The sequence below is a fragment of the Ptiloglossa arizonensis genome, chromosome 13 (assembly GCF_051014685.1).
Source record: "Ptiloglossa arizonensis isolate GNS036 chromosome 13, iyPtiAriz1_principal, whole genome shotgun sequence".
NCBI classification, from domain to species: Eukaryota; Metazoa; Arthropoda; class Insecta; order Hymenoptera; family Colletidae; genus Ptiloglossa; species Ptiloglossa arizonensis.
Window position 1 is genome coordinate 4,198,323 of NC_135060.1, and position 27,259 is coordinate 4,225,581.

The 27,259-nt window shown below is 36.7% G+C and overlaps 2 protein-coding genes across 4 annotated transcripts; one reads left to right on the plus strand and one right to left on the minus strand.

The window, feature by feature from the left end:
* Positions 1–974: 974 nt before the first annotated feature.
* Positions 975–20,662, plus strand: Eya (eya transcriptional coactivator and phosphatase 2). 3 transcript variants are annotated; one of them, XM_076325145.1, is made up of 9 exons: positions 975–1,582; positions 7,580–7,701; positions 9,302–9,467; positions 11,367–11,550; positions 13,572–13,707; positions 15,172–15,267; positions 17,536–17,801; positions 18,556–19,012; positions 19,553–20,662. In XM_076325145.1, the coding sequence occupies exons 2-9, from the start codon at positions 7,590–7,592 to the stop codon at positions 19,732–19,734; spliced, it is 1,599 nt and encodes a 532-aa protein (XP_076181260.1). In that variant the 5' UTR covers positions 975–1,582; positions 7,580–7,589; the 3' UTR covers positions 19,735–20,662. The 3 variants fall into 3 exon arrangements, with proteins under 3 accessions (XP_076181260.1, XP_076181261.1, XP_076181262.1); XM_076325146.1 differs by having other exon boundaries at positions 15,172–15,255; XM_076325147.1 differs by lacking the exon at positions 15,172–15,267.
* A 1,606-nt stretch (positions 20,663–22,268) lies between these two features.
* 26-29-p (C1 family peptidase 26-29-p) lies at positions 22,269–25,595 on the minus strand. Its single transcript, XM_076325331.1, has 12 exons — positions 25,367–25,595; positions 24,808–24,857; positions 24,586–24,738; positions 24,343–24,515; positions 24,161–24,265; positions 23,910–24,069; positions 23,633–23,825; positions 23,353–23,570; positions 23,178–23,278; positions 22,966–23,097; positions 22,660–22,849; positions 22,269–22,581 (listed from the first exon to the last, which is right to left on the minus strand). Exons 2-12 carry the CDS (start codon positions 24,845–24,847, stop codon positions 22,397–22,399), a joined length of 1,650 nt encoding a protein of 549 aa, XP_076181446.1. The 5' UTR covers positions 24,848–24,857; positions 25,367–25,595; the 3' UTR covers positions 22,269–22,396.
* Positions 25,596–27,259: the final 1,664 nt, after the last annotated feature.

The following is a 27,259-nucleotide window of genomic DNA, read 5'->3' on the forward strand; positions in this document are numbered from 1 at the left end:
TTTATCACGCCATAATCGATAAAAAGACCAAAAAGGAAGCAGGAACAGTCTCCTTCCAAGAAGCCAGCGAGTATGACGTAGGGGCCGCCAGACCTCCCGTCAAGAATTCTCTATCTCCGATTATAAAACAAAGGAGGAAAAAGAAAAGGGACACGCACCACGCAGGATCCCGATGAAAAAAAGAACAACGCGAACGATCGTTGTCGCATCACATCTCCCGACGCGTATATTCGAGAACCTGTCTCGGGCCAGAAAAAAGACGTGAAATCGAAATAATCGTGCACACAGAACGTCGGGAGACAATGCGCGCAAACGCGATCCACCGTAGGCGACCACCAATTGCCAACACTACGGCAACGATCTTTGGCGCGTGGAGGAAACCTCTTCGCGGATTAAAATCTCGCTGCGCGTTAAACGACCGACCACCTTCGGTCGTGCGTATTCCGCCGCTAATTCCTTAACCCCACGAGATGCATTCCTTCGGTGGTTATCAAGATCGTCCATAGACCTCCTTAATTACTGTTCTGTTCGTCGGCTTCACTCCGGGCTAGAAACAGGAAAAAAAAAGAGGAAAAAAGAACGCTGCCGCCCGTCAGTTGAGAACGATTCATAAAAACGAACGGTGACAGGAGGTGACAATTATTCGAATGAGGGGGTAACCTGGCTGTCTCCCTTCCACCTCCTACCCATTGTACGCTTGTCCTTTATCGTGTTTCATCTCCGTCCGATGTAGTCGGAGTGGCCGAGCGAGCTGCCGTTAGCTCCTCTCGTTCTAATTAACGAGCGACCTGTACGCGTCCGACGAACAAAGCGAGACGGCGACGGGGAATACCGGCAGCAGGACGAAGAGGGGACGAAGGACGAAGACGGGGAACGAACGAGGGAGAGAGACGCGGAACGAGCCGGCCAACCACGTGACCACCGGGCGGGGGTGGCAGGCGACATTTCGCATGCTCAGAACTCCACAGGCTGCAGCGTATCGCACATCGAGCCGATACCCTTCGCAGGGAAACAATAGTGCTGGCTGCGTCCGTGAGAGAGAATCCGTCACAGAGCCTTCGACGGAAAACGCGTACCGAGAAACGTTACCCAAAAAGATCGACTACCATTCTGTTCGGTTCGGCAGGGTCGGCACGTACGCTCTCCTCGTCACCCGGCTTCCACGGTTTCACCCTTCGCGCGAGAGATGTTTCCTCGGGAAATCATTGACCGAGCTTTGTCAATTTGTCCGCCTTGCTGCTAGTTTCGAACCTGACAAGTGGTTTCTCGAATGGACTTTTGTTAATCGGTAATCTTTTCTGTTTTGTTTCGCGTGTTATTGGGAACGATCGGTCGGGGACAGAGTAGTGTGTCCGTCGGGTGTCACGATGTTCTCGTGGTCGTGGAAAGTGCGAGAAAAGTGAGAGGTAGTGTGCTTAAACTCGATCAAGTGCGCCTTGTACACGATATTCAATCACGTACATACGACGCGAGGAGGGATGACGATGCTACTATCGGGAGGGAACCAACTACAGCTTCCTTGATCCACGAATATTCTCATCGAAGCATCCTCGCTTGGTCCAGCGAAAACACCGGATACAAGGTTTGCGTGCACGTTATCGGGTATCTTGTTAACTTTCGGTATGCGTTGAAATTTTCTATTTTCAACGGATAATACGTCGTGTTTCTTAAGTAATTGAAAGTCATAGGATTATATATTAACACGTGACAGTGAGAATTACCATGTCCGATAAACATTCGCTACGACAACTTGTAAATACAAATAAATCTACCTTATTTATTGGATGCTAAACCTAGAAGGCTTGGAATTCCGTGACAGGTTATAATCACAGTTGACCACAAATGCTGGACACCACTTCGCTTCTGTAGAGAACGTTATTTAAATTCTCGCTTCTCGAGACACCGAAAGAGGGAGAGAGAGAGTGAGAAAGAGAGACCGATAATCCAATAAAATTCGTCATCAGTTGCCACGTGGGAAGCGCGATGCACCCTACGGTTTCATACCTTAAATTATTAGATGTACGGGGAGTCACGCACAGTACGCGGATGTGCCTTCCGCGCGCGCACACACGCGCACACACGTGTAAACGTCATTATCAATTGAGCATGCGTAACTTATGCATCTCATTCGGCTCGTTACCAGTAATGTATTTTAATTGGTCAACCGCTGCGTGGCACTAAGTAACGCGTATGTTTCTCACTGCGAAAAGCCAAGTGATTCCGGCATTACAAGACGGCACGGCACCGCTGCACACTGGATAAATCGCACATGGACCGATCCCTCGAGATAAGAGTTTTCGGAAGAGCCAGAGGCCTGGCGTGACAAACAAAATGCTTTCGGGCGAGTTTGCGATTTCCACGGTCGCGACGGGAACGGTTAGGAAAGCCACCAGGGCGTTCCGGACGAGAACCTTTTGTCTTGGCTCAGAGTGTAACCATCCCTCTCCTTATTTTTCTTTTTCCTCCTTTCAAATGTAAGCTGACCGCGCTCCGTGGGACACGAGTGTCGCGCACGGGAAACTATATAGCCACGCATTCCTCTCGTTTCGCTGCATTTCTTTGACGGTTGACGGACGCCCGGACAGCAGCAAGCTAAGCAACTTGCCGGCGATAAACACTTCGGCGCACGCTTTGTTTAGATAAGCCGAGTGCCTTTCGCCTTTATTCTTTAAGGCCTCTATTCCTTCGAGGAAAATAAATAATAACGTAATTTCGAGTAACGTGCCAACGGCACGAAGTTTAACGTACACACTCCATATCCGTTGAACAATGAATTTTTCATTTTTAGGTATACGGAGGGAGCGCGATACAATATATACCATATAAAGTGTTTCTTAATACGCGGACAGTACTTTAAAGACAGATTCAGGACTTAAAGGCAATGGAAAAATGTACATAGCTATATGTCCGATATGACATTATTTACACATCTCTGGGAAAGCTACCCAAAACGACCATATTTATTTTAACTGTAAACCTGAATATATTACGAAGATCTCGCGCGAGACTTCGAATGTTACAGATAAGCAGAAAGAATTATTAGACCAATCTGTAACTTTTTGTATACAATTTTTTTAGCGCTTTACAGTTTCTCATTCCATTCATGCAGCACTTCTCGAGTATTAAGAACTCCTCTTAAGTATCAAGAAACCTCTTGTATATCGTAAGATCTAATATCGAATCATAAAGTTACGTGGTACATTGTATACATTGGATGCAAAAGTATTGTTTCACCGCTACGGATACACGAAATGTATGTGCTTCCTTACGAACACATTTCGTGCATTTGTAACGGTGGGGACGATATTTCTGCGAAGACTGTACCAACATTACTTCGAGCAGCCCGTTTTGATCGTTGCCTAGAATTTATAAGCTTAATTAATTCGCACGACAAGTTACATGTTCATAATATAAAATACATACATATATCCCATATGAGTTTATACATAGCCGATGTGTAACTCTATGCGCTAAACACGAGTAAAGTTAAATGTTCTGCTCATTTTCTTAGCCGTGGGTATAACCGGTACACACACGCACGTACACATCGAAAAGTAGACATTAGTTGAGCAAGAAATACGTAGTAGATAATACAAATCTTCCATGATCGAACGAAGAGATCTATAACGTTCGTTTGAAGAATCAGAAATTTAATCTACTTTTAATAACAGCGGCATTAACGAGGTACGTTTATCAATCCTTGCGTCGAAATCAACGGTAAATAAATTTAATTAATTGGCGGACGAGAATATCATTTTTCAAATTTCATAGCGTAATCGAACGAAAAATTTCTAGCAAAAGCACGTATAAAATTCGAATCATAAAACGGGAAATATAAGTGCAGTTATCTGCGAAAGTTAAAAATAACGTTTCAGTGATCATCGTATTACAGTTTCACGTGGATTCGGGTACATTTTGCGTGTTTCTTTTGCGTATTGTATACGTTTTCCAGTATCACTCGATGCAAAAGAAAATCGAGACGCATCGATCGTAATTGTTTAATATCGCGCGGTATCTCCGCTTTTCCGAACAATTAACGGGAATTTTCTTTTTCAACTTTTATCCGTTGTCAGGCCGTCGCCTCCGTTACGAAAGGAAAAATCGAGCGCGCGTGTTGTTCAAACACATTGTCGTGCTAATTGATTCGTCGTCGTGTTCCAGTGCGCGACGTAACTTCCAGCTAACGTGTCACACGGGGAACAATCGCTTTGGTACCTACACAAGAACATCGTGTATGTAACCAACACGATCGTTCGTGACGACTTTTTCTCAAAACGATCGTTCCCTGACAATGATTTATTCAACTCCAAACAACCGATGAGAAATATTTACCCCGTGCCATGGACATTGCTGTTCTCGTATTATCAGTGGACGCAATTAATCACGAGCACTATTTAAAAGGAGCTATATTTACGCAATCGTAATTAAAGTTGTTCTTCGATACTGTTCAATTGAAACAAAGCGCGCGAATTGTGCGCGCGTAATTATATTTGGTATTTCATATAGATATATAATTTCTAATTCTCGTTATAATGTTATTTGCACGTGATTATCAGAATATTCGAAATATGGTTATTCGTCTTCCAAGTATCGGTTAGTTTTCTTCTACGACACTTCCAATTACGTAATTTTGACGTTCCGGTTATTCATATTTTTGAAGAAATTATTTACATACGACAAAAACATTTTAACATACCGAATATTAATTAAAAAATTGAAAAAATTTTGTTACATTATTTTGTCCATTTCTCGTATGAAAGTAATATTAAAATTAAAAAGTATGGACTCCAATATTTAATTAAATAGATAACTGACTCTGGAAATTGAAGAACGAAGATAGCGACTCGGTTGTAATTTGAGTTGTTTTTAAATTAAAACATTTTCAACCGATTCCTTTATACAGAAGCTACAAGAAATTACTTTCGATTCGTCGGATTATTGGAAATGAAACTTCTTATAAGAGACCGATTCTATTTTTCCATTTTATATCGGAACAAAATGAAGGAATCGATGTGAAACTCTCTTTGGTTCCGCAAACTCTTCAGAATTCATTTTATTGTTGTAACCGTATAATAAACGGAACCAATAAATAAAAAAAAAAGCTAAATTAACGATCTACTTGAATATACACATCTGAAAATTGAATAAAGAAGAGAGTAAAGAATAATAATAAGGATAAAAATAAAATAAACAAAAATTCTATTTCTATTTTGTCTTCGTTACGAAGTAGCGCTTCTAACGGTGGAAACCATAAACCTCGGTGTTTACTAGTCCGAAGAAGACCTAAATTCAAGGTCGAAACAATTATTGTAAATAATAACATGCCCGCACCGACAATCTTCTGCTTCGTTTTCGTTTTCCAGATGACAAGCGTTAATTAGAATCTTCCAAGTGCGTGAAGTATTTCATGCGTATTGAACAACAGCCAAGCTAAATCGACGATCGAAGAATTTCGTTACAAATGATAACGTCCTTGTACCGTTTAAGTCCCGATTCTATCGGACTATCGACAAGCGTTGATTAGAACTTTCTAAGGCGCAGAATGCTTCATTTATATTAGGCAATAGAGGTTACAGACAAATCAGGTCCGATCTCGCATGTTCCCTATAAATAGATCGGAATCTAATCTCGCGGACGGTGTATCGTTACGATGTCGTCGGTGTGAAAGCGCCCTTATGCAACAGCTTCTTTTTCGCTCTATAGTGCACAGCACGCGAGTATACGCGCGGGTAAGGGCGGAGCACGGACAGATAGTGACTTGGCAACATAAAGAATACATAATGTAAAACGTCGTGAAAGGAGGTTTCATTGGCTGTTCTCGAAGGTTCCTGGTATACGCCTACCCATCTGGTCACTCCACCTCTTCGACACGCAATTGGCAGACAATAATGAACCTGGCTCGAACGCTAACCCTTTTTCTTCGTCCGGAACCGTCCAAGCAGATCGCTTTCGTTCTATTCTCTCGAAACTGGGATTCGGGGATTTCCAGAAATTTCGCGATTTCGTGGAGGGGGAAAAAAAAAAAAGAATGGAAGTGTTAATTCGTTAAACGGGATAGATGAGTTGAAATCGTTGTTTGAGATTGCTTCTGTAATCACGAGGATTAGCTAAGTGGTCATCAAGGTTCAGTGGTTCACGTGTTCGAGAAAATTCGAGATGTATGAATGAAGATGTGTCTTCCGTTTTCGTCGCTCAGATTTCCTTCGTTTTTTATCATAAGTAGACAAATCAATATTCGATCGCTGAAACGTTCCGAAACCATGTCCTTGTAGAATATTTTCCTTTTATCGAAGCAATTTTCTTCATCGATGGAAACTATTATAATTTTGATCGCTGTTTGGTACGCAACCGACAACTGTACGTTCTTCGCACGCGATAACGATATCAAAGCGGAAACGTGTAATGCTGACTATAAAAACGATAGACGAGATATTTATTTTCATCGAAAGAATATCCTATTTTTTACACGAGTCGAGTCTCGTACTATTACTTTCTTTTCGGTACACGTCTAATTGGTACAAATTCGATATCGCTTTACAATATTAATTTCTTTTCCAGTCCTTTTATTTGTATGATTTTCACCCCCTCTTATACAACACGTAGAATATTCTACGACGGGATCGGTAATAGCGAATGGCATCATCCCTCCAGACGACATTTATCGACATCTTGACACTTGGTGCATCTTCACGATAACGCGCCAACGACTCTTCATTCGTGCCAGAGGAAATTGCATTCTCGGTGAAATTCGCGTCACAAAATTTCAAAGTTTACATTCGTTTTATTTCGCGTACTTAAAGTACCGTAACCAAACGTAAAAATATTTTCGATTCAAAATAAACAATCTTCTATAAATCAAATCTATAAATCAAAATAGTCTCTTCCTCCCCGAGGGATCTGTTTGGTATAGAATCGAGAAGAATCAATTTTTCTTTCCATTTTCTCGACACTACTGGAACCACCACCAACGTTGAACGTATTTGTACCAAACCAGACGGGTGTCTTCGAAGTTAGATGGGGGGAGAAGGCAAATTAATTTACGTGTACCGTTAACCGTCTATTTTAATGATTGCCCATAAATATCGTAAACAAAGACGTAGTCGATAATCGAGTAACCTTAGAAAGAAGTTCGAAAGTGAATTACAATCGAATTCGAAGAAATTGACGTTATAGAAACTTTCGTTCAACTCTCTCTGCACACTGTCCCATTGTATGTCACACGTGAGAACCCTTTTTCTCGAATTGATATATTTCAAGTTTCTTAACCGTTGTGTTGCTTACTGTTCCGCTCGTTGGATATCCTAATCTTATCCCCTGGCTTTCAGGGTTGGCAACGGTACGCTTTAAAATTCCCCCACGTCACTTACGGCCGGTATTTATTGTTTACGGATCTACTGAAGTCGAAAGTGTAAATATTTTGCTCGCGGAAAGCGTTCCGCGGTGGAAGTGGCGTATATTACGAGGAAACGACGATGACTCGAGCGAAATTCTTACGAAAGTCGGGTGGTCAATGCGTTAACAAGCGCAACGGACACCTCGATCGACTGATAAATTGCTGTTTCACGCTCTCTTGTTTCAGGCGGTGTGATATGTTAACCGAAGACAATGACCCGACGAAACCAGCAGGGGTTTTAGACAATGCTGGCAACGTGTCTTCGTCGACAGAGGCCTCGGTACAGCACCCTCGCGCCGCACATAATGGTAAATAAAGCTCCTGTCCGTCGTACATCGGCGCGTTTCTAACCATGGAACTGTAGCTTTTTTTTTCTTTCTTTTTTTTCTGTTTATATATATACATATATATATATGTATTTTTTTTTTCTTAAAATTATTACTTTACTTTTTTTTTCCCCCCCATTTTGCTTCTACGGTGATACGCGATCTCTCATTCCACGGTGGAATCTCTTACTCAAAAATTGCAAAACTCGCGTTTGTAAGGTAGCACGGTTTTCCGCTGGAAATAATAACTGAAACCAGAACTCCCAATAAAACAGTTTAAATTCGATGCTTTGAAAGGTTTCCGTCTGTATTTTCCGGATCCCTCCATGGGTCGATTGAATTAAACGAGAAACTGCTGGTCGATGCGCCTATCATCTAGAGAGAACACTCGATAGAACAGCAACGGACAGGCTTATTGTTCTGGAAATTAATTGCGCGTCGACATTCTGAATGAAATTAGATACCTCCGTGCCTCTGCCTTTCTATACGCGGGGAAACTTCGCCGATGTACAAGAATTTCGATCACCGGTCCGGATGAAATGAAAAATTTATCCATCGTTGACGATTTATCGACTCGACGCGTACGTCGATACTGTCGTCATCGACCACACCGACGCCTGTCTTAACTTTTCGATAAGATATTTACACGGTACGATCGTTTACATTCCCAACACGACGAGTGTTGCAAACCCCTGGCAGATTTTCTGCGATCTATACGACTTTAGATTTATTCGATAACCTTCGTTTAATTATCAGCGTTTTCCAACGAGGATAGACGCGAGAACCGAGTATATGCAATCCGAAGTGAATACGGATGAAAATTGTACGTGTTCGAAAATATCCACAATTTGAATATCTCTTTCTATTTATACATTCAACGGTTATAGAACTTGTCCGTCTCGTATCGTTGAAACTGTCGCATATCCAGAACGCAAGGATTTTTTTTCTCTTCGTAGGGGAACACCCGGCAAAAAGTTTCGAGGACCGCGGATGTAAATTCTTGTGTTACGTTAAAAATGAAATTTTCTTTTATTCGCATTCCATCGTCGCGAGAGTATTTTTAACGCGTTGGCGAGATTCTCACGATGAAAACGAGACCAAACACGACGTCGTTCGGACGACTTTGAGTTACGTTTACAATAGCGCGTGCACTGACGCGCACTGTACAATTCGGAAACCATTGAAATTACGTATCATCGAAAATCGTCCGAACCTACTCGTGTTTGGGCTCGTTTTCATCGGGAAGATCTCGCCGATCCGTTGACAATGCTCTCGCGAAGGTACAACGAAATGTAATTGAATTAAAAATTTGACCCGTTCCTCGAGTGCGCACGTTATCGTTCTCCGTGTCACCCATTCGTTCTCGTCGAACGGTTATTCATCATATTTCTTAATCGGGAAGTAAACGAAAGAAACTGAACGAAAAAAATACGCGATGTCGCAAAAACGGAGGTGTTTTAATTCGTTTCACCCTCGTGAGGTATCGATCGCAAGGGTGGATTTTATTGTAGTCGGATTTATTTACTCCGAGAAGTCGTAAGTAAAAACGTGTGAACGTGAAACGTTTTGATCATACTGGCAGAGACGGAAGTCAAGAACGAGGTGCAAGACTGCCCTGAAAATGACAGCGTACCCAGCGGGGAATTGTACATCGACGAGAATGCGGAGGAAAAGGAGCAGGAATATCCGGATTCCATGGAAAAGGCTGACTACAGTTCATTGTACGGAGCCAATCAATATTATAACAGGCACGTATCCCGTATGCCTCGAGGCATCTTCAATTTTCCTTTCTTCTCGTTCCTCTCAACCAACTCGACGAAAGTATCTTATTTACGATTATTTGTAACGCATCGATTACGATCGAGAGTCTATTTTCTACTTTCTGGAGGGGGGGGGGGGGGGGGGGAGAAAAAAAACAAGGGGGCTGTGGTTTCTTTTTAAACGAACATTAAGAAGCGATCGATTTCAAACTTCGTCGGTACATTTATTGTAATTTTGACGTATTAGAATCTTTCTATGGAGAAACATCGATGCATTGAATTATCGATTGTCAAGTAAGAGAGCGGTTTTGTCGACGCTACGAGGTAAACGGACACGAAACTCGATTATTTATTCTTATTTATTCTCTCGATTTTGTAGTTGTTGCTAACGCTTAAAGGTTTCTATTCGTACATTCGTTCGGGATAAAAGAGTAGTTCTTTTATAGAGACGTTTCGATAAATGCGTTTCATTCCAGGAAGAATGTCTGGTAATTGTAATTGCGCCAATTTCCGAATATACTCTTTTCGTTTTCTATTCTACGATTCACGAGTGTTATTTAAAAATGGAAAAAAATAAACGGGAAGTCGATCGTTCGCGCGACCGAAAAATTTAGTAACTTTCGACGGTATTAATTTTCATCGTTCACGTTGTTTTCGTTATCATTTACGCTCGTTGTAAACTACGATTACTCGTAATTACACGTAATTACTCGAAACGTTGCATCGAACGAAAGAATTCGTTGATTCGTTGTCGTCCGATTAAAGTGTGGGAAATCGCGTTAAAAAAATGAACGTCGAATCTAAAACGTGGCCTTTAATTGTTTTAAATTTCCATTCGAATGATTTCTTTCTTTTTTTTTTTTTTTCGTGCACGAGTATGAAATTTTCCACGGTCGATCAATGTGCTCTGTAATAGCGCCGCTAACGTACGATATCGACATACAATATCCTCCATACACGCCTATTTGTGGAGTGCAATTGTCCCGTTTTATCGCTTTCCAAATATTTTTATGACGGTGAACGAATTATTATTCACGGTAACGATAAACGCAACGATCAAACGTTGAAACGAATACGCGTCATATCCTCGTAACGAGTGCAAAACGTTTGCTACAGAACGAACGATGAAATTAAGGGGGGACACCACTCTGAGAGGTCAAGAAATGGCTAAATTTTACGAATTTTTCCCCCAAATAGTTACCAAAGAAAAAAATGTAGTCTTTCTCAGAGAATATAAGTATAACTTTCAATCTTCGTTTCACAATTTTGCGAAAGTAAAACTCGCACAAAATGGATAAATTATTCGCTATTACCGTAACCCTTTCCAATGAAACATTGCTCGTTGGCCGCCACAGTTGACAAGAACTGGAATAAGTTTGAAATAAAAATACGTCGTCGATTCATAAACCAGAGACTGTTATCTAAAACGTAGCGTACAATTTTTCAAAAGTTTTAATAATTGTAGATACGATCGAAGTTTGAAGAAAAAGTAATCATTTTTATCCAAAAGAAAAGACTTTAAACGTTCGTAAAAAATCAAATAATTAACGCGTTAAAAAAACTCGCGTACATTGTAGAATACTCTGTGCGGAGTATCTCCATAAAATTTGGAGTAAATCGTATGTGTGGTTCCGGAGATTTCGTATCGGCCAGGTTGAAAACTATAGAAAAACGTGAAACAAGTTCACTTATCGCTGCAACAACGCTAAATGTTTGAATTTCGAAATATATTTTCGATATGACACAACTTTAAGAAAATAAGAGACAAAAAAAGGTTCGATTTTTTTGACCCGTCAGGGTGGTGTCTCCCCTTGATGCGAATATCCGTGTAGTCGTTCGAAGTCGTTTCGTAAACGTTCGTCAACCCGCTAAACTTTGTGTTAACAGTTTGTACAACTCGCCTCCCTACGGAGCGGCCACCACTGGGAAGAACACCACGGGTTTGCAAAGTCCTTACTTGACCTCGTACACCACACCAAGCACCATGACTCAGTACTCGTCCTACACTACGTACAACAGCAGCACTGCGAACTTCCCTAATGTAGCCCAGAATATATCGTCCTCCTCTCAGGTACTCGCAGAACGTAAGAGATGATTTACGCAGGTTACGTTGATATCACGATGGAAATGAATTTCCATCGACGCTGTTGCGAATAATTCGAAGACGATCGTTCGACCAATAAATAATTTTTTTTTTTGCTCTGTGTGCACATCTACGGTATTGACGTCGATTACTCGAATCAATCGGGAGAGTATTCGTTTTTCGAACAATTATTTTCGAAGAATTGATGAATATGGAAATACAACAATGTTCGAATATGGAAATACAACAATTTTCGAACATGGAAATACAACAATTTTCAAATATGAATGTTCATCGCATAAAATCGTTACGCGCGTAACGAGAGAAATGTTTTGCAAAAAGTGATTAATCGTTATTAGATAGCGTTACATTTCGAATGCATTTTGAAATGAACATCCGACGGGCAACGAATGTGTCGTGAAACGGTCGGAAATAAAACAATTTTCATTGAAAGAGTACCTGCGTAACCGAGAGAAATGTTTTGCAAAAAAAAAAGAAAAAAAAATGATCGATCGTTTTCAGATACCGCCAAATTTCCAACACCGTTTAAAACGAGCGGCGAGTATATTTCTTTTCGCTGTACGTCGTATTCGGATTATTATTTTTATACTCAGTTTCGTTAAGAATGGATACAACAATATCAACGACGCTCATCGTTTTACAATCTAAATTACATTTACCTGCGCGTGAACGTTCCTGAACATCTTCGATACGACGTTTTTCAAATTCGAAATTCAACATTGTTGTACTTGTAAATAGTTAAAATACGTAGTTCATTCTGTATCGGATAATCGACGTTCTACCGTACACACCATGGGCCAAAATCCCGGATACGAATGTAATTAGAAGCATGTGATGCAATAACGAAAATGCATTTAGAAATGAATCCAACACGCGTGCTCCGAACCGATGATCGTCGTTACGAATTCCGTTACAAACGTTCCGTGTAAAAATAATTACAGCAATTGTTTCTAACGTGTCTTTTGCGCACCTTGAGAACGCGTTAATAGGTAAATATTGATGGTAAAACGGTAACTGACATCCTGTTTAGAAACAATCGCTTTTAAAGTGTCTTTGGCACAGCTTAAGAACGCATCGATAGGTAAGTATTGATAGTATTAACAGTGCACGACACTGTACCATGTACAAAACAATCACGGTAGCCATCTACGGTGATGATCGTGATACCGGTTATCGGTTAGGTCAGGACTCCATGAGTGTTTTCCACGCCACGTATCACACGTCGCGTTCTCTCGGTCGAAATTGGAACTACGTGTTTTACTAATGCAGTTGACGGACACGAACGCGTTCCATTCTCCGACGTGCAACAAAAACACCGCCTGTCGCGTGTCACATGCACCGAACGAACACGCCTGTGGAGCTCACGGCTTTCGGTGCACGCGCGCTACTGGATTGATTTTCAAATGCGTTGTTTTTTCTTTTCTCTCGAAAACGAAGCTTCCAACGTAATTTCGTCATTGCTTTATTTTCGTCTCATTACGAACCGTGGCGAAAGTATTTCCAGTGAAAGTATGTAACTTCCCATTTGGTCCATGGTGAACGTTAAGCGTGAAATCGACTGCATCTGTTACAGGGAACTGATAATTCGGCGAGTCTGAGGAACGATTAGATTCATATTCATCGGGAGGAACTTTAAATAATTATAATTTCCAGAAACTGTAATTTCTATGTTTTCTCACCGTGCGTGTCTAGATTTCTATCGGAAACTGAAGCGCCAAAATTCTTCTTGTCTTGTAACGTTCCGTTCTCCAACTTACCAGCTCCCTGTACCACGTTAATTTGCCTCGAATTTTATACACACGCGATCTCGATAGTCGTATCTACCAAATGGCGCTAATAATATTTGGAAAAGTTCCGCGCATCGTGTATATTATATCTTTGAAAGTTTCCCGCGATAAGTGTTAAAATACTTTCGCGATCGTGGCGTCACTGTTCACGGCACATTGTGAAACACCAGGTTACCATTCCGCGTGTGTTCTTCGTTACAGAAGCTGGACTATGGCGCCTACAGTAGCAGCTTATACGGAAACGACAGGGTACCATTACAGTATTCCGGATATTACCCCATGCACGGTTATCACGCGTCGCCCGCCTCGTTTAACATCGGAAACCTGAACTTTGCTGGTAACGTTCTCATCGATCTGTTTGTACTTTCAACGAACGTGATTTCTTTTTTTCTTTTCTTCTTCTTTATTTCTTTCTTTCTTTCATTCTTCCTTTCGTAAATAAATTTCTCCAAGCTCAGTGCACGAGTTCCGATCGAACCACGGAAACGGTATACGGATAAATCTTCTCATTTGCAACCACGGCCAATTTATCGCGACCGCTTCTTCTTATTTCTCACCGAACACGTCGAACAAGTGAATACGTTAAGTGAAATGATAAAAAAAGAAAAAAAATACAAAAGTATCACAAATTTTAATAAACGTGCAACTGCGAGGTGGTTCAACGATACCGGAGAAGGGATACTTGTAACAAGAAAGATTCGATGGATTTTTTGAAATCGTACCAATTTCAAAATTTCATTCAGCCACGAAACGTATTATTGAAATTAATAGAACGGATACGTAAGAGAGTCGAAAAATATCAAGAATACACTTTATCGTAGAATATTATCGTCTTGTAGTACATTTAAAAGTCGTAAGTCGAAATTTTACGTATGCACGAAATACACGTTTCAAGTGTATTCCTATATGTCCAATAACGAGGCCATTTTTGCATCTCGAGTTGCGAATTATCGAATTTCTTTATCGTACACGGTGCTTCACCAGAAACGGAACAACCGATTGTCTCGTCATTGTCGCCAAAAGTAGGAAAAGAGGCAATAATCGATCAATTTCAAATAACCAACGAAAGTGATACTTTCGTTTCTTCCAAAAATGATTCCATTCGAAATAATAACAAGGTCTTAAATATGTTTCTTCAAGTCAAACGCGTGTCCTGATCCGCGCAGGATTTATCGTTATTACATCGAAGATAGATAATTCGATGTTCCGTTTCCGTGAAATCGCTCGGTGCTGTACAATCCTAAATTGTAACGTGATCGATTTTTCAACGGTTTCAAATTCTCGAATTCCGTATTCCGATGAGGAGACGTCGTTTCCACCGCATCTGGTTCTATCTCTTGATCGCATGTCAGTTATCGAATTCTCTTTTCTCTATGCTTTTCGTTTCTTTACCACGAGTCTGAAGTGTTCAACGAACGATTCGTGAACGTTGTTCTACGAAAATTCAGCGTAGAATTTTTTTTGCGAAAAATTTTCACTTCGTCTCGTGTGCGTACCGTCCCATGATCCTGCACTTCTACTTAACAAAATAAAAAAAAATAAAAAAAAAAAAAATGAAAGAAAACAGTGCGAGTACTCAAGTCGCCCACGAAATGGGGGAGAGGTTGCAATTCGTTCGAGGTTCTCCGCAAGAAATTCTTTTTTCAAGACACTACGTTCTATTCATTTTGTTATTCAACGTTTTCGTTTGTACATTTTAAACGCTGGAACTTTCCCGCGCGTATCGGTACACGTCGTCGCGATAATTACAATTTATTTGCGATTATGTTTTGTCAGTAACGGCTTCCTTCTTTGTAAAAAGATTCGACAAAGTCTGCGCTCACGTTGGACGCAACAACTCACGATGCCAGCGATCTTACCGCACGGGAAACCGCAAACATCGAAGGTAACACGATTCGTACGTGTGATTTTATATCTTCATTTCTTTTTTTTTCTTTTTTTTTTTTTTTTTTTTTTGCGTCGAAAATACGTTCTCCTTGAATGTACTCGTACAGCCGTCTAAAAAGCATTTCGCAATAAAATTAGTCTAACACTTCGACGGCCGCACAGAAACTTCCGTTTGCCGCAGACGATTTAATCCGTTAAACACCGAATAATTGTTTGCTTCGAAATTGAGTGTTTATTTCCCGTGTATCGTATTCGAGAATACTTTACCAACAATGAAAACTAACTTGTTCGAGAAAATAATTTCTCGAACAAGTTGTCTCAATTGTCGCAAACAAAACGTGTTGTAAAATGAAAAAAAAAAAAAAAAAAAAACACGAAAAATGAACGTTCCTCGTTTTATTCTCCTTACCGTTCAAATGTTTCGACAAATGGTTGCCTGTCGGTCGAGCGAATCCACCTTCGTGCTAGAGTGCTAATTTAACGAAAACTTTTCGAATTGTTCCTCGATTCGTAGCTTTCAAGTCTAATATTCTATGTTGTTCGCGATAATTAAAGGATCATTTACTCGAACGACTTTATCGCACCGGTTCAATATCCAACAGTTTGGAAACTTTGGTCTATCGTGTAAATTCGATAGAAATATTAATGTAAACATCGCACAGTGTTTTTTTTTTCTTCTTTCTATCCTTAATAGGTACAAGTGACTCGAAGGGCGAAATCTGTTTTATTTATTATTCAAATCTACATAAATTTGTAAATAATTGAAAAGTAATCGACACGTATATATATATTTGTTTTTGTTAACAAACGATTCAAGTGTGAGAAACACTCCTTTACGAATCGAAAATTATTTTAGACGAAAGTTAATCGATTATTAAATATAAAATCGTATCGAGATAGAAAATGTTCATTTCGAGTAATTTATAGAGAATTTCCATATCCTTCTGTTCCGTGATTCGAGAATGATGTTGAACTCGTAAAAATTTGTTAGAGATATCGTTACCAAAGAAACGTGAACGTGAATAACGTAATAAATGTACGACGTAACGTTTAAACTTAAATGATAAGCGAGATAAATTGAGTGGACGATGGCACAGCGGCCGTCAAAGTGTTAATACTTGAGAGACCGTTAAACAAATTTTCCGAACCAACAGAAATGAACAAAATAATAAAATATAAAGCTGCAACGTAAATGTAATTATACTCCTGTTCGACCTCTCTTGCAATCATTTTGGCATTGAAGTTGCGATAAGCTGTAAATGAATTATAAAAGTATATACCCGCTTTCTCGATCCAATTATGCTTGTTTGTTGATCACACGGGCCGTTGCGTGAGATTTTTCTCACACCTGTTTGTTCAATTATTTCGTTTCATTTTCTGATGAATATTACAAAACGATATCGTTGTATTATATTTTTCTAAAAAATTTCATTTTGTTACCAAATTTTTTTTTCCAATCTTATGCACGTAAGAAATATATCTACCACGTAGAACGATGAATGGAAACGTTACATGCAATTTATGTGTTCTACGATTGGGAAATATAAATATGCTACAATATTTCAAATAATTTCAGAACTAACACACGTATGTACTAGTATCCTCGAAGAAGTTAAGGAAACTTACGAAACACAATACCGGTAACATTTACAATTCCACACATTGTTATTATAAATGGATACAGATTGTAATAAAATGTACCGTATATACACATAAAAATACGTGTACACGATAAAACGTAACGAATCGTTAAAAAGTAACTATTGTAGTTAGGTCTTACCTGGTAATTAAATCGGCTACAGAATTAACAAATTTAGTTGCAATTAATTTTTTATCGTCAATATTTCACTCTTCGGTAAATAAAAGTTTCCGATGATAGTAAAAAAAAAAAAACCCAGATACAATCATTATTTTATTCTATCTTTCCGTATTCATTTTCGCGTACGTTGTATATAAACGTTACATACTCTTCATTCCCCTTAACAATTTTTATACTCGTTAAACTTATCGTGGAACATTATTTACCGACGAGAGCTGAAATTCCGGAAACTTTACAAGTCTCGTCGAGCACTGAAACGAGTTGTCGTAATTTCGTGGAGGCAAATTTCATTTTTCGAAAATTCTCGACAAATTCGTGTCACCCGTTGAGTGTAACGTTCGTGTGGAATTTGAAACGGTGCTTGTATCGTGTTTGAAAATAATTGTGTTCTAAAATAATGATAAAACATGTTGCACGAGGAGGATGCGCGAGATAATTTCGCGAATGAACGTGTTTCAGGGGCGACGGCGAAACCTTGCAGACGCGGAAGACGCCAAAGCGGAAGTGGAAACAGTATAGGCTCTGCGGACACGACAGAAGCCGGTCCCGACCGGATATTCATCTGGGACCTTGACGAAACCATAGTCGTGTTTCACACGTTGCTCAACGGAATATTCGCAGCGAAGCACCGTAAGGATCAAGCCCTTCTGCTCCAAGTTGCGTACAGGATGGAGGAAATGATATTCAATTTGGCCGATACTCATTTCTTTTTCACCGATGTCGAGGTAAACGGGCCACTTGTTCAAACGTGTTTGCGTAGAAGCAACTTCGTCGTTCAAATCTACCGAGATGATCGCTCACGATCACGATACCACATCGAACGCCTATACGCGTTTACCGCACGCGAGGACCGACCCAACCTACAGAGGGCAATTCCTTTTAATCGCTGGAAACTGTTTCAGAAAGCACACCAACCCGAATACAATGAATTTACGTTTCCTTTGATAGAAACTAGATAATCAATGTATACACCGTTCGATCGACAAGTATTCCCGAAATCAAATTAAATAGAAGAGAAAGTATTGATACATTGACGTTCCGTACCGTTCGAACAAATTCGAAACCAACGAAACGATCGAACTCGGTCCTCCTAGTTTTCTATGGACTGCAACACGTATTTTATATTTAATCGAATTGCGAAATGTCACGTCAAAAATTGTTCAGTTTAACGCGGAACGATCCTAAAGTAAACGTTTAAATAGTTTGTAATTGTGTTCGTGCTAGAATTTCGGTTCAGGCGTATTACTGCAATTTTTTTTATTTTTTTGTTTGTTAATTCTTACAACGCGTAATCGCCCAAACCAATGTATCGAGTAGTAGATATTTGAAAGAATTCTTCATTATTCTTTGGTATATATTCCTTAAGTGTATTTCAATCCTCGCGTGTTTCATTTTATTCGGTTCAATGTGCTTTTCGTAATATATCCATTTACAGATGAAACTGAGCTACTCTATAACTGATAAAAATGTACCCCGTAGGATTGCGATCAAGTGCACATCGACGATGTATCGTCGGACGATAACGGGCAGGATCTATCTTCTTACAACTTCGCTACCGATGGCTTCCACTGCGCGTCCGCGAACAATGGCATATGTTTGGCTTCCGGCGTTAGAGGTGGTGTTGATTGGATGCGAAAACTGGCCTTTCGATATCGCAAGATAAAAGAGATCTACAGTAATTACCGTAACAACGTTGGCGGCTTGTTAGGCGCAGCGAAACAGGAACAGTGGTTGCAACTACGTGCAGAGATCGAAGTGCTGACCGACAACTGGTTAACATCCGCTGTAAAATGTTTAAATCTCATCAATAAAAGAAGTCACTGTATCAACATCTTGGTGACCCCCACGCAACTGGTACCGTCTCTGTCGAAAGTGCTACTTTTTGGGATCGGCGGGATATTTCCGATCGAAAATATTTATTCTGCCTCGAAAATCGGTATGTACCATCAAAATTTAGGTATCACACGTTTTATAGAATTGCAACGAGCAAAATGCGATTATAGATTCAACAACGGTAGAAATATAACATTCCGGGATAACATTATTCGGAAACGTATTATTAATAATTCGTAGCTTAAATCTGCGCTGTTCGTATGGTAATTCTGTGTATCGTTGTACCAAACTGGAACAGAGTATATCTCTTCTCTAAATAAAAATAGACAAAACTGCCTATTATCTGTAAATTATAATTTTCATTTTTCAATGTTCCCACCTTGAATACTTCCCAACGTGGAACGACGAGGAAACGATTTACATAATGGAAATTACACGAATTCTCTAAAAAGAGTTACAATTATAATTTACACGTGCAACATTCTACCCATGAAAAAATTATACCATCATAGAACGATAAACCTTGTCCAGATACACCGAATTTTTCTCCAACGATTGTTTCTTTTGTTTTAGTATCCACTTACGTAAAATATTAAAGCTAGAAAATTAATATATTTAGTAGATAAATTATGATGTTTTCTAGGAAAAGAAAGCTGCTTTGGAAGAGTGATTGCAAGGTTTGGTCGGAGATGCACATATGTGGTAATAGGGGACGATTCTGATGAAGAAACGGCGGCTCGTGCCCACAATTTCCCATTCTGGAGAATAAACAGTCACTCGGACACGCAGTCGCTATACAACGCCTTAGAAATGGGATTTCTTTAATCGGAATAAATTTACAAGGCGGTTGGGTAGGGGAACAGGACAGTCGAAAAATACGTCCAAACGGAAGGACACTTTAGTTATATGGAGACTTAATCGAGATATTTCTATTTCTATATTCTTTACTCTGTTGATAACGAGGGTAAATGGATACTTTCATTGAGTGAACATTTCGACATTCCTACTATTTATCGATCGTAATACGTGAGTCGAGGATCGACTGTTCCTCTGAAATCGCCATACACGATTTTATCTATTATGGCCATTGGTTGATCGTCAAATACGATCGATCGGAGCAGAGTCCACAAGTGATATACGATGAAAGTAAAAGAAAGTAACGAGTGAAAGAAATTTACGAATTAAAGATTTATATATAATATGAATATTTCCAATTCATTCCTGCACGCTTTCGGCCATACATTTGACACGACCATTGATTAATTGAAAACTATGCGTATCATTTTTGTGTACTTAAACGCATTCTTACATTTTCTGCTTTATAAACATGTAGGGAACATAGAAGCGGTCGAAGAAAAAAAATTAGATTTGCAGGCGGGGTAGTATGTGTAACTCCGTTAATTAAAGTATTTTGATCGACGTGTACTTCAAAATCTTTTAAGAAAGTTTTATATGAATATTGTGATACAGTTTAATCCGATTATTTAATTACAGTATGATCCCGGTAAACATAATAAAGTATGATCAAAACAGATACATTTTGATTGATAGTTGGTGAAAGTTATAGTCACGTTTTTATTAGTTATATTATAGGAATATTTGACTGAAATATTATGCATTCTTAACATTTTATTTGTTCGTCCGTATCATATACTACTAAGATTACGTAGGTATATATATTTTTGAATCTTTCATATCATGTGGTTAGAGACTTCTTCCAAATTTCAGCTATTTTGAATTATCTTAATATAAATAGCAATTTATAGATCGTGTCATTAAAATTTATAATTTTACAAGAGTATTAGAGACGCGTAAATAATATTTTCAAAGTGTACGAGAATAGATTGTATAATTAAAATTTTAATTAATAAAAGGGAGAGATAAGATTAGTAAATGATAACCAAAGTTAATGTTGAATAACTGTAAAATCACTTTATATAAGTTTTTAAAATGTAACGTGTATTCATTAAGAAAATATTTGCTGAAGAAGATTAACAAAAATATAAAAATGTATTATGCAAATCATACATTCAACAAAATCAGTTTTGTTTTTTCATACGAAATTTTCTTTTAGTAATTTACATAATTTCGTTGAATTTTTAGATTTATTTATAAGCCCACTTTATAATTCTAAACCGTACCAATGATTCGTTCTTATTTTCAAGATTATACGAAAATAGTGCAGTTACGTAAAGCAAAGTTGTTAACTACTGATTTATAATCATTTAAATAATTAAAATTACTTGGTAAACTTATAAGCACAAAAATCTGCACAAGTTATAAAATTATTATTAAGGATCTAATGTTGAATGCGTAAATAAGTTTTTGAATAAAAACCACACTTACGATGACTGTATTACCATTAGCGTATCACTCGATAAGAGATTCAAATGAATGGGTGATTCAAACTATCGAATTTACAGTTTAAAAGGATAAAATTCATTTTAAGTAATGAAATTAATTTAAATTATTAATTTTTCTTTTGATAAAACACATTTCCAACCGACATTTAATTTTGATATAATCGATTTTTCTTTTTACACATTATTTATATATTTAGAACAAATTTAATTTTTCAAATGTATCTTTCAATCAAAATAATGTTGTATTACAACGATTAGAGTAATTCAGTGTGTATTAAAATATGTTGATGGATGTAAAAAAAAATGTTGTAATATCATTATCACAAAAATTGCGCGTTACTATTTTAATTTAATCTAATCACTATCATTTTGATTTTACACAACATTCCTTTGTTTGTATATTCAATTTTATATTGTACGCACAGCAATGTGACTTCTACTTTGAATATCTATATTAATTTAATAACGATTTAATAAATTACATAGACTGTGCCTATTGAAATTATATATATTTTTATAAGTAATTGTTACTATAATTTCAATATCAGGCCAGCATAATAAACAATAGTTCAATATTGATATTTGAGACTTTCCAATGTATAGCAACCGCCTACCCTATGTTAAAATAAAAACGTGACATTATTTATTTCCATTAACGGAAAGTATATTAGAAACCATAGATGTTTATACTTCTTTAGGCTTTTTGTATCGAGTAAACGGCATTGCTTTGCGAACTAGCAAATCTCAATTATTGCGAAATTCGTTTTTGTAGTCTATTGAATTTCTATATAAAAAAAATTTCGTATCTGTGCGTCCTTTATTGTATGAATGTCTTAATAACACTGACATAACAAAAATTATAAATTTGCTTCCAACTGCTACGGATTTTTAATAAAAAAAACCATTTTGTTTATGTTTATATAATGCTGATTTATGTACATTCCAAATGAAATCACATTTTGCATATCTTATGCTGTTTGTACTTAATACATGATAATTATTTTCAAAATTGTTTTATTTATATCTTTTTCTTGTATTGATACATTAAAAAAAAAAAACAATATAATTAAGTTTTCATAAACTACTTCTCATATAACCATAAAAACTGTATAATTTGTTCTTTCTCACATAGTAACATATGTTGGAGCTGTCATTACTCCGCAATTATTCTTTTTTTGAGACATAAGAATATAACCATCATTACCCCAATAATTGGACCATGAATTTTTAATCAACCAATAATCATTTTCATTTAATTTTCCATACCCGACAGCCAGCACAGCGTGATCCAACGACTCCTCTGTATTACCTGCATATGAAATATTTACATTAATGAATTCTAAAACATTTTAGAAGCAATAGTGAAGAGATGTCTGTGTATGCTCACCACAAGCCGAATCGTAATATACACCGTGAGAATAGAAAGCAAATGTTTTATGAGAAGCATCGATTGCAACTGAAACTGGTCCATGTTTTGCAATTGCAAGTTTTAAGGCATCAGGATTGCGCGGTGTAACATTTACAAAACCCGTAATTTTGGCAGTCATTGTAATATTATCTAGATGACAATAACCATCCTATGAAAAAACATATAAGGACTCATTAATTTCTCAGTTATCTTTGAAACTATAATTAACTTTAGATCTTTTCTTCTTCCCTTTACAATTGAAGTTGTAATGTACGATGTACTCACTTGTCCAATATAACCACCATAATCGTCTTCAGTGGGTAAACCTCCATGTTTCATCATCCATTTGTATGCTCGAAAATCTTCACCACCATCGCAGCCATTATTTCCAAAACCCCATGAGCAATCAATAAGAGCCTATAATTATGCAACAACATAATAAAGTACATTATATTTATATGAAATATTTATTACAATTACATTTCAAGTTTTTATACCTGTTGAGATAAACGCACTAATTTACCATACTTCATAAAATATGCGCCTTCAATGGCACCAGTCGTACCAAAACTCCAACAGGATCCACAAACGGATTGATCTATACAATTTAAAGAATTTCTCATTAGTTTGCAATTATCAATATTATCATCTTCAAGTAACTTTATCACGGACCCTTAACGGGAGTAACAGCGCCAAAAAGCCTCCAATCTAAAGAATCTGGAATGGTATCTTGTTCCTTTTTGATATCATAAGGGAAAGCTTGTCCACCATTGTAGCCACGAGTGTATTGTTTGCCACGTAAGGCCTTTAATTCTAAGTCAGTACGATCTACCAAATAATTGACACCTAATTGATAATCCTTTTTAGCTCGATTGGTTGAATGAATAAATCTGTAAATATTTTATACAATATTAGGTGGAAAATCAAAATTATACGGAAATGTAATGCATACCTTAAATTTTGTCTAAATACTTCTTTACGTATCACATGCTCTTTCTCATTTATATATTCCTTATTATGAACCTTCTTGAAATCTTTAAATGCTTCATTCACATGTGCTTCGTAATTGTGAACAAATTCGCGCATAGGATTGAATGTATATATGTGCTTGTCTCCGGGTCCCGGAAAACTGACACATGTTTTGTCTATTCAAAATATGTTTCATAGTTAGTGTATTATATCGATCATATATCAAATTTACATTACTAAATATTACAAATTTGATATACTTTTTCCAATTTCAAAAACTTCAGAATTGGGTGACTCAGAAGAGTACAAATCATAATCCAAATAGTAATGATCATAATGAGAGCCCAAGAGACTATTAAACCCTCTCATTTCATATCTTACAGGAATTGCCTCCTTTGGTACGGATCCATCCGGTGCCTCCTATAATTAATTGCATAATACTTAAATAATTGCACTCATTACTTGTCTTATGTACTTTATATTAAAATCAAAGGAACTTAATAATCTTTACATTGTACCGTATCCAAAGAGTATACTTATTTAATTTTTCGCCAATTTTCTGTACAAGCCTCCATTTTTCACATGGTGATCCATTAATTACATCCTCTCCGATACACTAAATAAAAGTTAACAAAATTCTATAATAAAATTCAATATTAAACATATCTAAGAGAAGGAGAAATGTTGATTCACCTCCATTCCAGTTGTATCAGGAATAATGGTTTGAGGTTGAATTTTCATTTCTTTAGAGCCATGTACTTGAAGACACGTTTCTTGATTAGAAGCAGACTCTGTAGTAACTGGAGCAACCTTTAAACTGGTTCCATATGATCCTTTGTGTGATAATTGAAAAGTCTTCACCATTCCTAATTAAGCAAAATATAAATTTCATTTGAAAATTTAAATAATCATGATAAAAAAATTAATTTCAATTACCTCCATAGTAATCAATTCTACTAGATCCACTTGTCCCATCATACCATGCAAAGAATGGTTCACGGATTTCAGCATATGGAATGTATAAAACTCCTCTAGCTGTGTAAGTATTACTAAACGTTGGAGACTGTACAGCCTCAATGCAAGAAATGCCTAAAAATAAATAATAAGTCATAGAAACGTATTTATTAATATATGTTTGTCATAAAAATTAAATTTTACCTAATGCTATTAATGCAAAAGCACTTGTACAGATATGCATCTTTATGCTCCTATAACAAAAACAATGAAAGCATTCATTAGCTTGGATATTTATAATTTGATAACGTTTTATGCTTGATAACCTTATGACTCAAGTTAATTGTTGTATTATTGATCAATGTACTAAAAATAGTAAGACATAATTTTGATAAAACAGCGCATACAAGAAAATTTTTACATATTACGCAAAAATCTAATTACAGGTAGCTTTCAATAATGTGCAAATAAATCGGTGAAAAAAGTTTAAAATGATAACTGTGAAGAATAAATCGATAAAAAAGGAACAAAGACACTTCTTACTGACAATTATAAATACTATTACGGAAGGGGTAAATTGTATTTTTATAACAATTTAAGATCTAAACAAATTAAACTCTTCCCGAAGATTATTTCACTTTAAGCATATGTATGTACGTTTATTGTCGAACTAAAATCATTGTAAGAAGTAGACTATTAATTTAGAGAGACATATAAAAAAAGAAACTCAATTAGGGAGAAAATTTAATTATTTTTCACTTACTGTAGTTGCACTAGCAACAGTTGTTTCAATTATTCTGTTGCCTTATATGTATATCGAATGCTGAAAGGACACTACAACCATACAATGTCTTTAGCGAACGGTTTCTTCGTAATATTGCGACTTTAGTCTCGGATGTAAACACAGGCACTATCTCACGGACCATATGACTGTTTTTGAATCGACTAATGTATATATACGATCACGAACTGATAAGAACACTCATCGTCCTACTCTGAAACGGAACACAGTGCAATGTTTTTCGATTCATCCATAATTTATGTACGTTTGTGTACATCCAATGAAACATAATTATTAGTCATTCGATGAGTATTTGCAACTTAGATAACATTCTATAGGAACAGTGACAACTTAAATTAATTTTCTAATACTTTTGTGGTTAATTTATCTACTATCTCTTAAAACAGTTAATTCCATATAAATAGGAACTTAAGTTCAAAGCTTCCTTCAGGAACATTTGAACCCTTCTTAATCTAAATGTTCTATATAATTTAAAGAAAGAAGTATTTAAATAGTTCCACATATATTTAGATTACAAACAGTATTCAACTGTTACGATGGAAGTTTTGAACTTCATTCGAATATACAAGACTCAATATATATTCCTTTATATACATGAATGATACAAATATAATGTTATGAACATTTTTCATCAAGTTAAAAACAAGAAATAAAGTACATTCTAATATATGTTATTCTTTAAATTTGAAAACTAAAGCTAGAGAACAGGACTCTTAAATTTCTATGATGCCATCAAAGTTCATTGTTTATTTAAGTAGCTTTTAATTCATATCACATCCCAAGCGTCTAAATTTCAAAATACTTCCTAGATTTAAAACATTATTACATTTTTAACGTGTTTTTATATGCTTTCTATTATCATTGTATGTAACACATAAAAATAATGTATGAAGCTTTTGTACAATAATGTACAAATAAATTTAACTTAGGAAGAATAATGGATTGGAAACATTAAACGCATAAGTGTAATTGTGATTTTACAAATAAACATCCATAAATGGAACAATCAAGAATATTCCAAAATCATGTAAATTTTATTTTCAATCAAATCTATGTACATATTTTAATACAAAAGGAAAGGACACAGTGCCACGAGTAAATGTAATGTAACCTTTATATATTCTTAGAATCTTCATTTGGCGATTTTTTTTAATAAAATTCTAAATTTTAAACTTGAAGACGAATCCATTTATAGATTAAAATTGTTCACTCGATATATAATTAATTTTGTTTTAACGTTATCTAAACTAAATTCAATGTTTTCAATCTTTAATTAAAAGGAAATGAATTTAAAAGTAATCTTACAATCTTTATTGATACAAGAGATAAAAGCAAATTCGAATTACATATATTCGAAGTTATATAACATTCGTTTAAATCACTTTTGGAGGAAAATACAAATGTTCTAATGGTTCAAATCTTCTACAATACAAAATTCATAAATTATCAAACCTGTTAATTCTATTACGACCGACCACATAGTGCTATATCTTTATTTTTGAAAGTTGGAAGTCGTTACTGTAGTAGACCATCGGTTTACCTAATTCGAACCTAATCCATTTAATTAGTTACTAGATAGAATAATAAGGTTTGTGTAAGGTTCGGCTTAGTTTTTCTATTCCGGTTACCTTATGTAACCTCCTTTCTCGAAGTAAATATCATTTTCACTTCAAATTTCACTTTATTTGCAAGAAAATAGTATACCAACTAGAAATACATAAGAACAATCAAAAATCATCCATTGTTATTTACTAAGGTTGCTGAAATTGTAGTCGTATATTTGATTAAAAAAGTATGTAGATATTTATCTTTTATCTCTGTTTTACTATTTATCCTTTATCTTCAATTAAATTC

Excerpts from the sequence above, each read along its gene's own strand:
- Eya (XM_076325145.1), top strand. The coding sequence starts at position 7,590 with ATGTTAACCGAAGACAATGACCCGACGAAACCAGCAGGGGTTTTAGAC. Across the intron at positions 17,802-18,555 it reads TCTTTTTCACCGATGTCGAG|GATTGCGATCAAGTGCACAT; the intron begins GTAAACGGGCCA and ends TGTACCCCGTAG. Across the intron at positions 19,013-19,552 it reads TTATTCTGCCTCGAAAATCG|GAAAAGAAAGCTGCTTTGGA; the intron begins GTATGTACCATC and ends GATGTTTTCTAG.
- 26-29-p (XM_076325331.1), bottom strand. The coding sequence starts at position 24,847 with ATGCATATCTGTACAAGTGCTTTTGCATTAATAGCATTAG. Across the intron at positions 24,516-24,585 it reads TAGAATTGATTACTATGGAG|GAATGGTGAAGACTTTTCAA; the intron begins GTAATTGAAATT and ends TTGCTTAATTAG. Across the intron at positions 22,850-22,965 it reads ATGGTGGTTATATTGGACAA|GATGGTTATTGTCATCTAGA; the intron begins GTGAGTACATCG and ends GTTTTTTCATAG.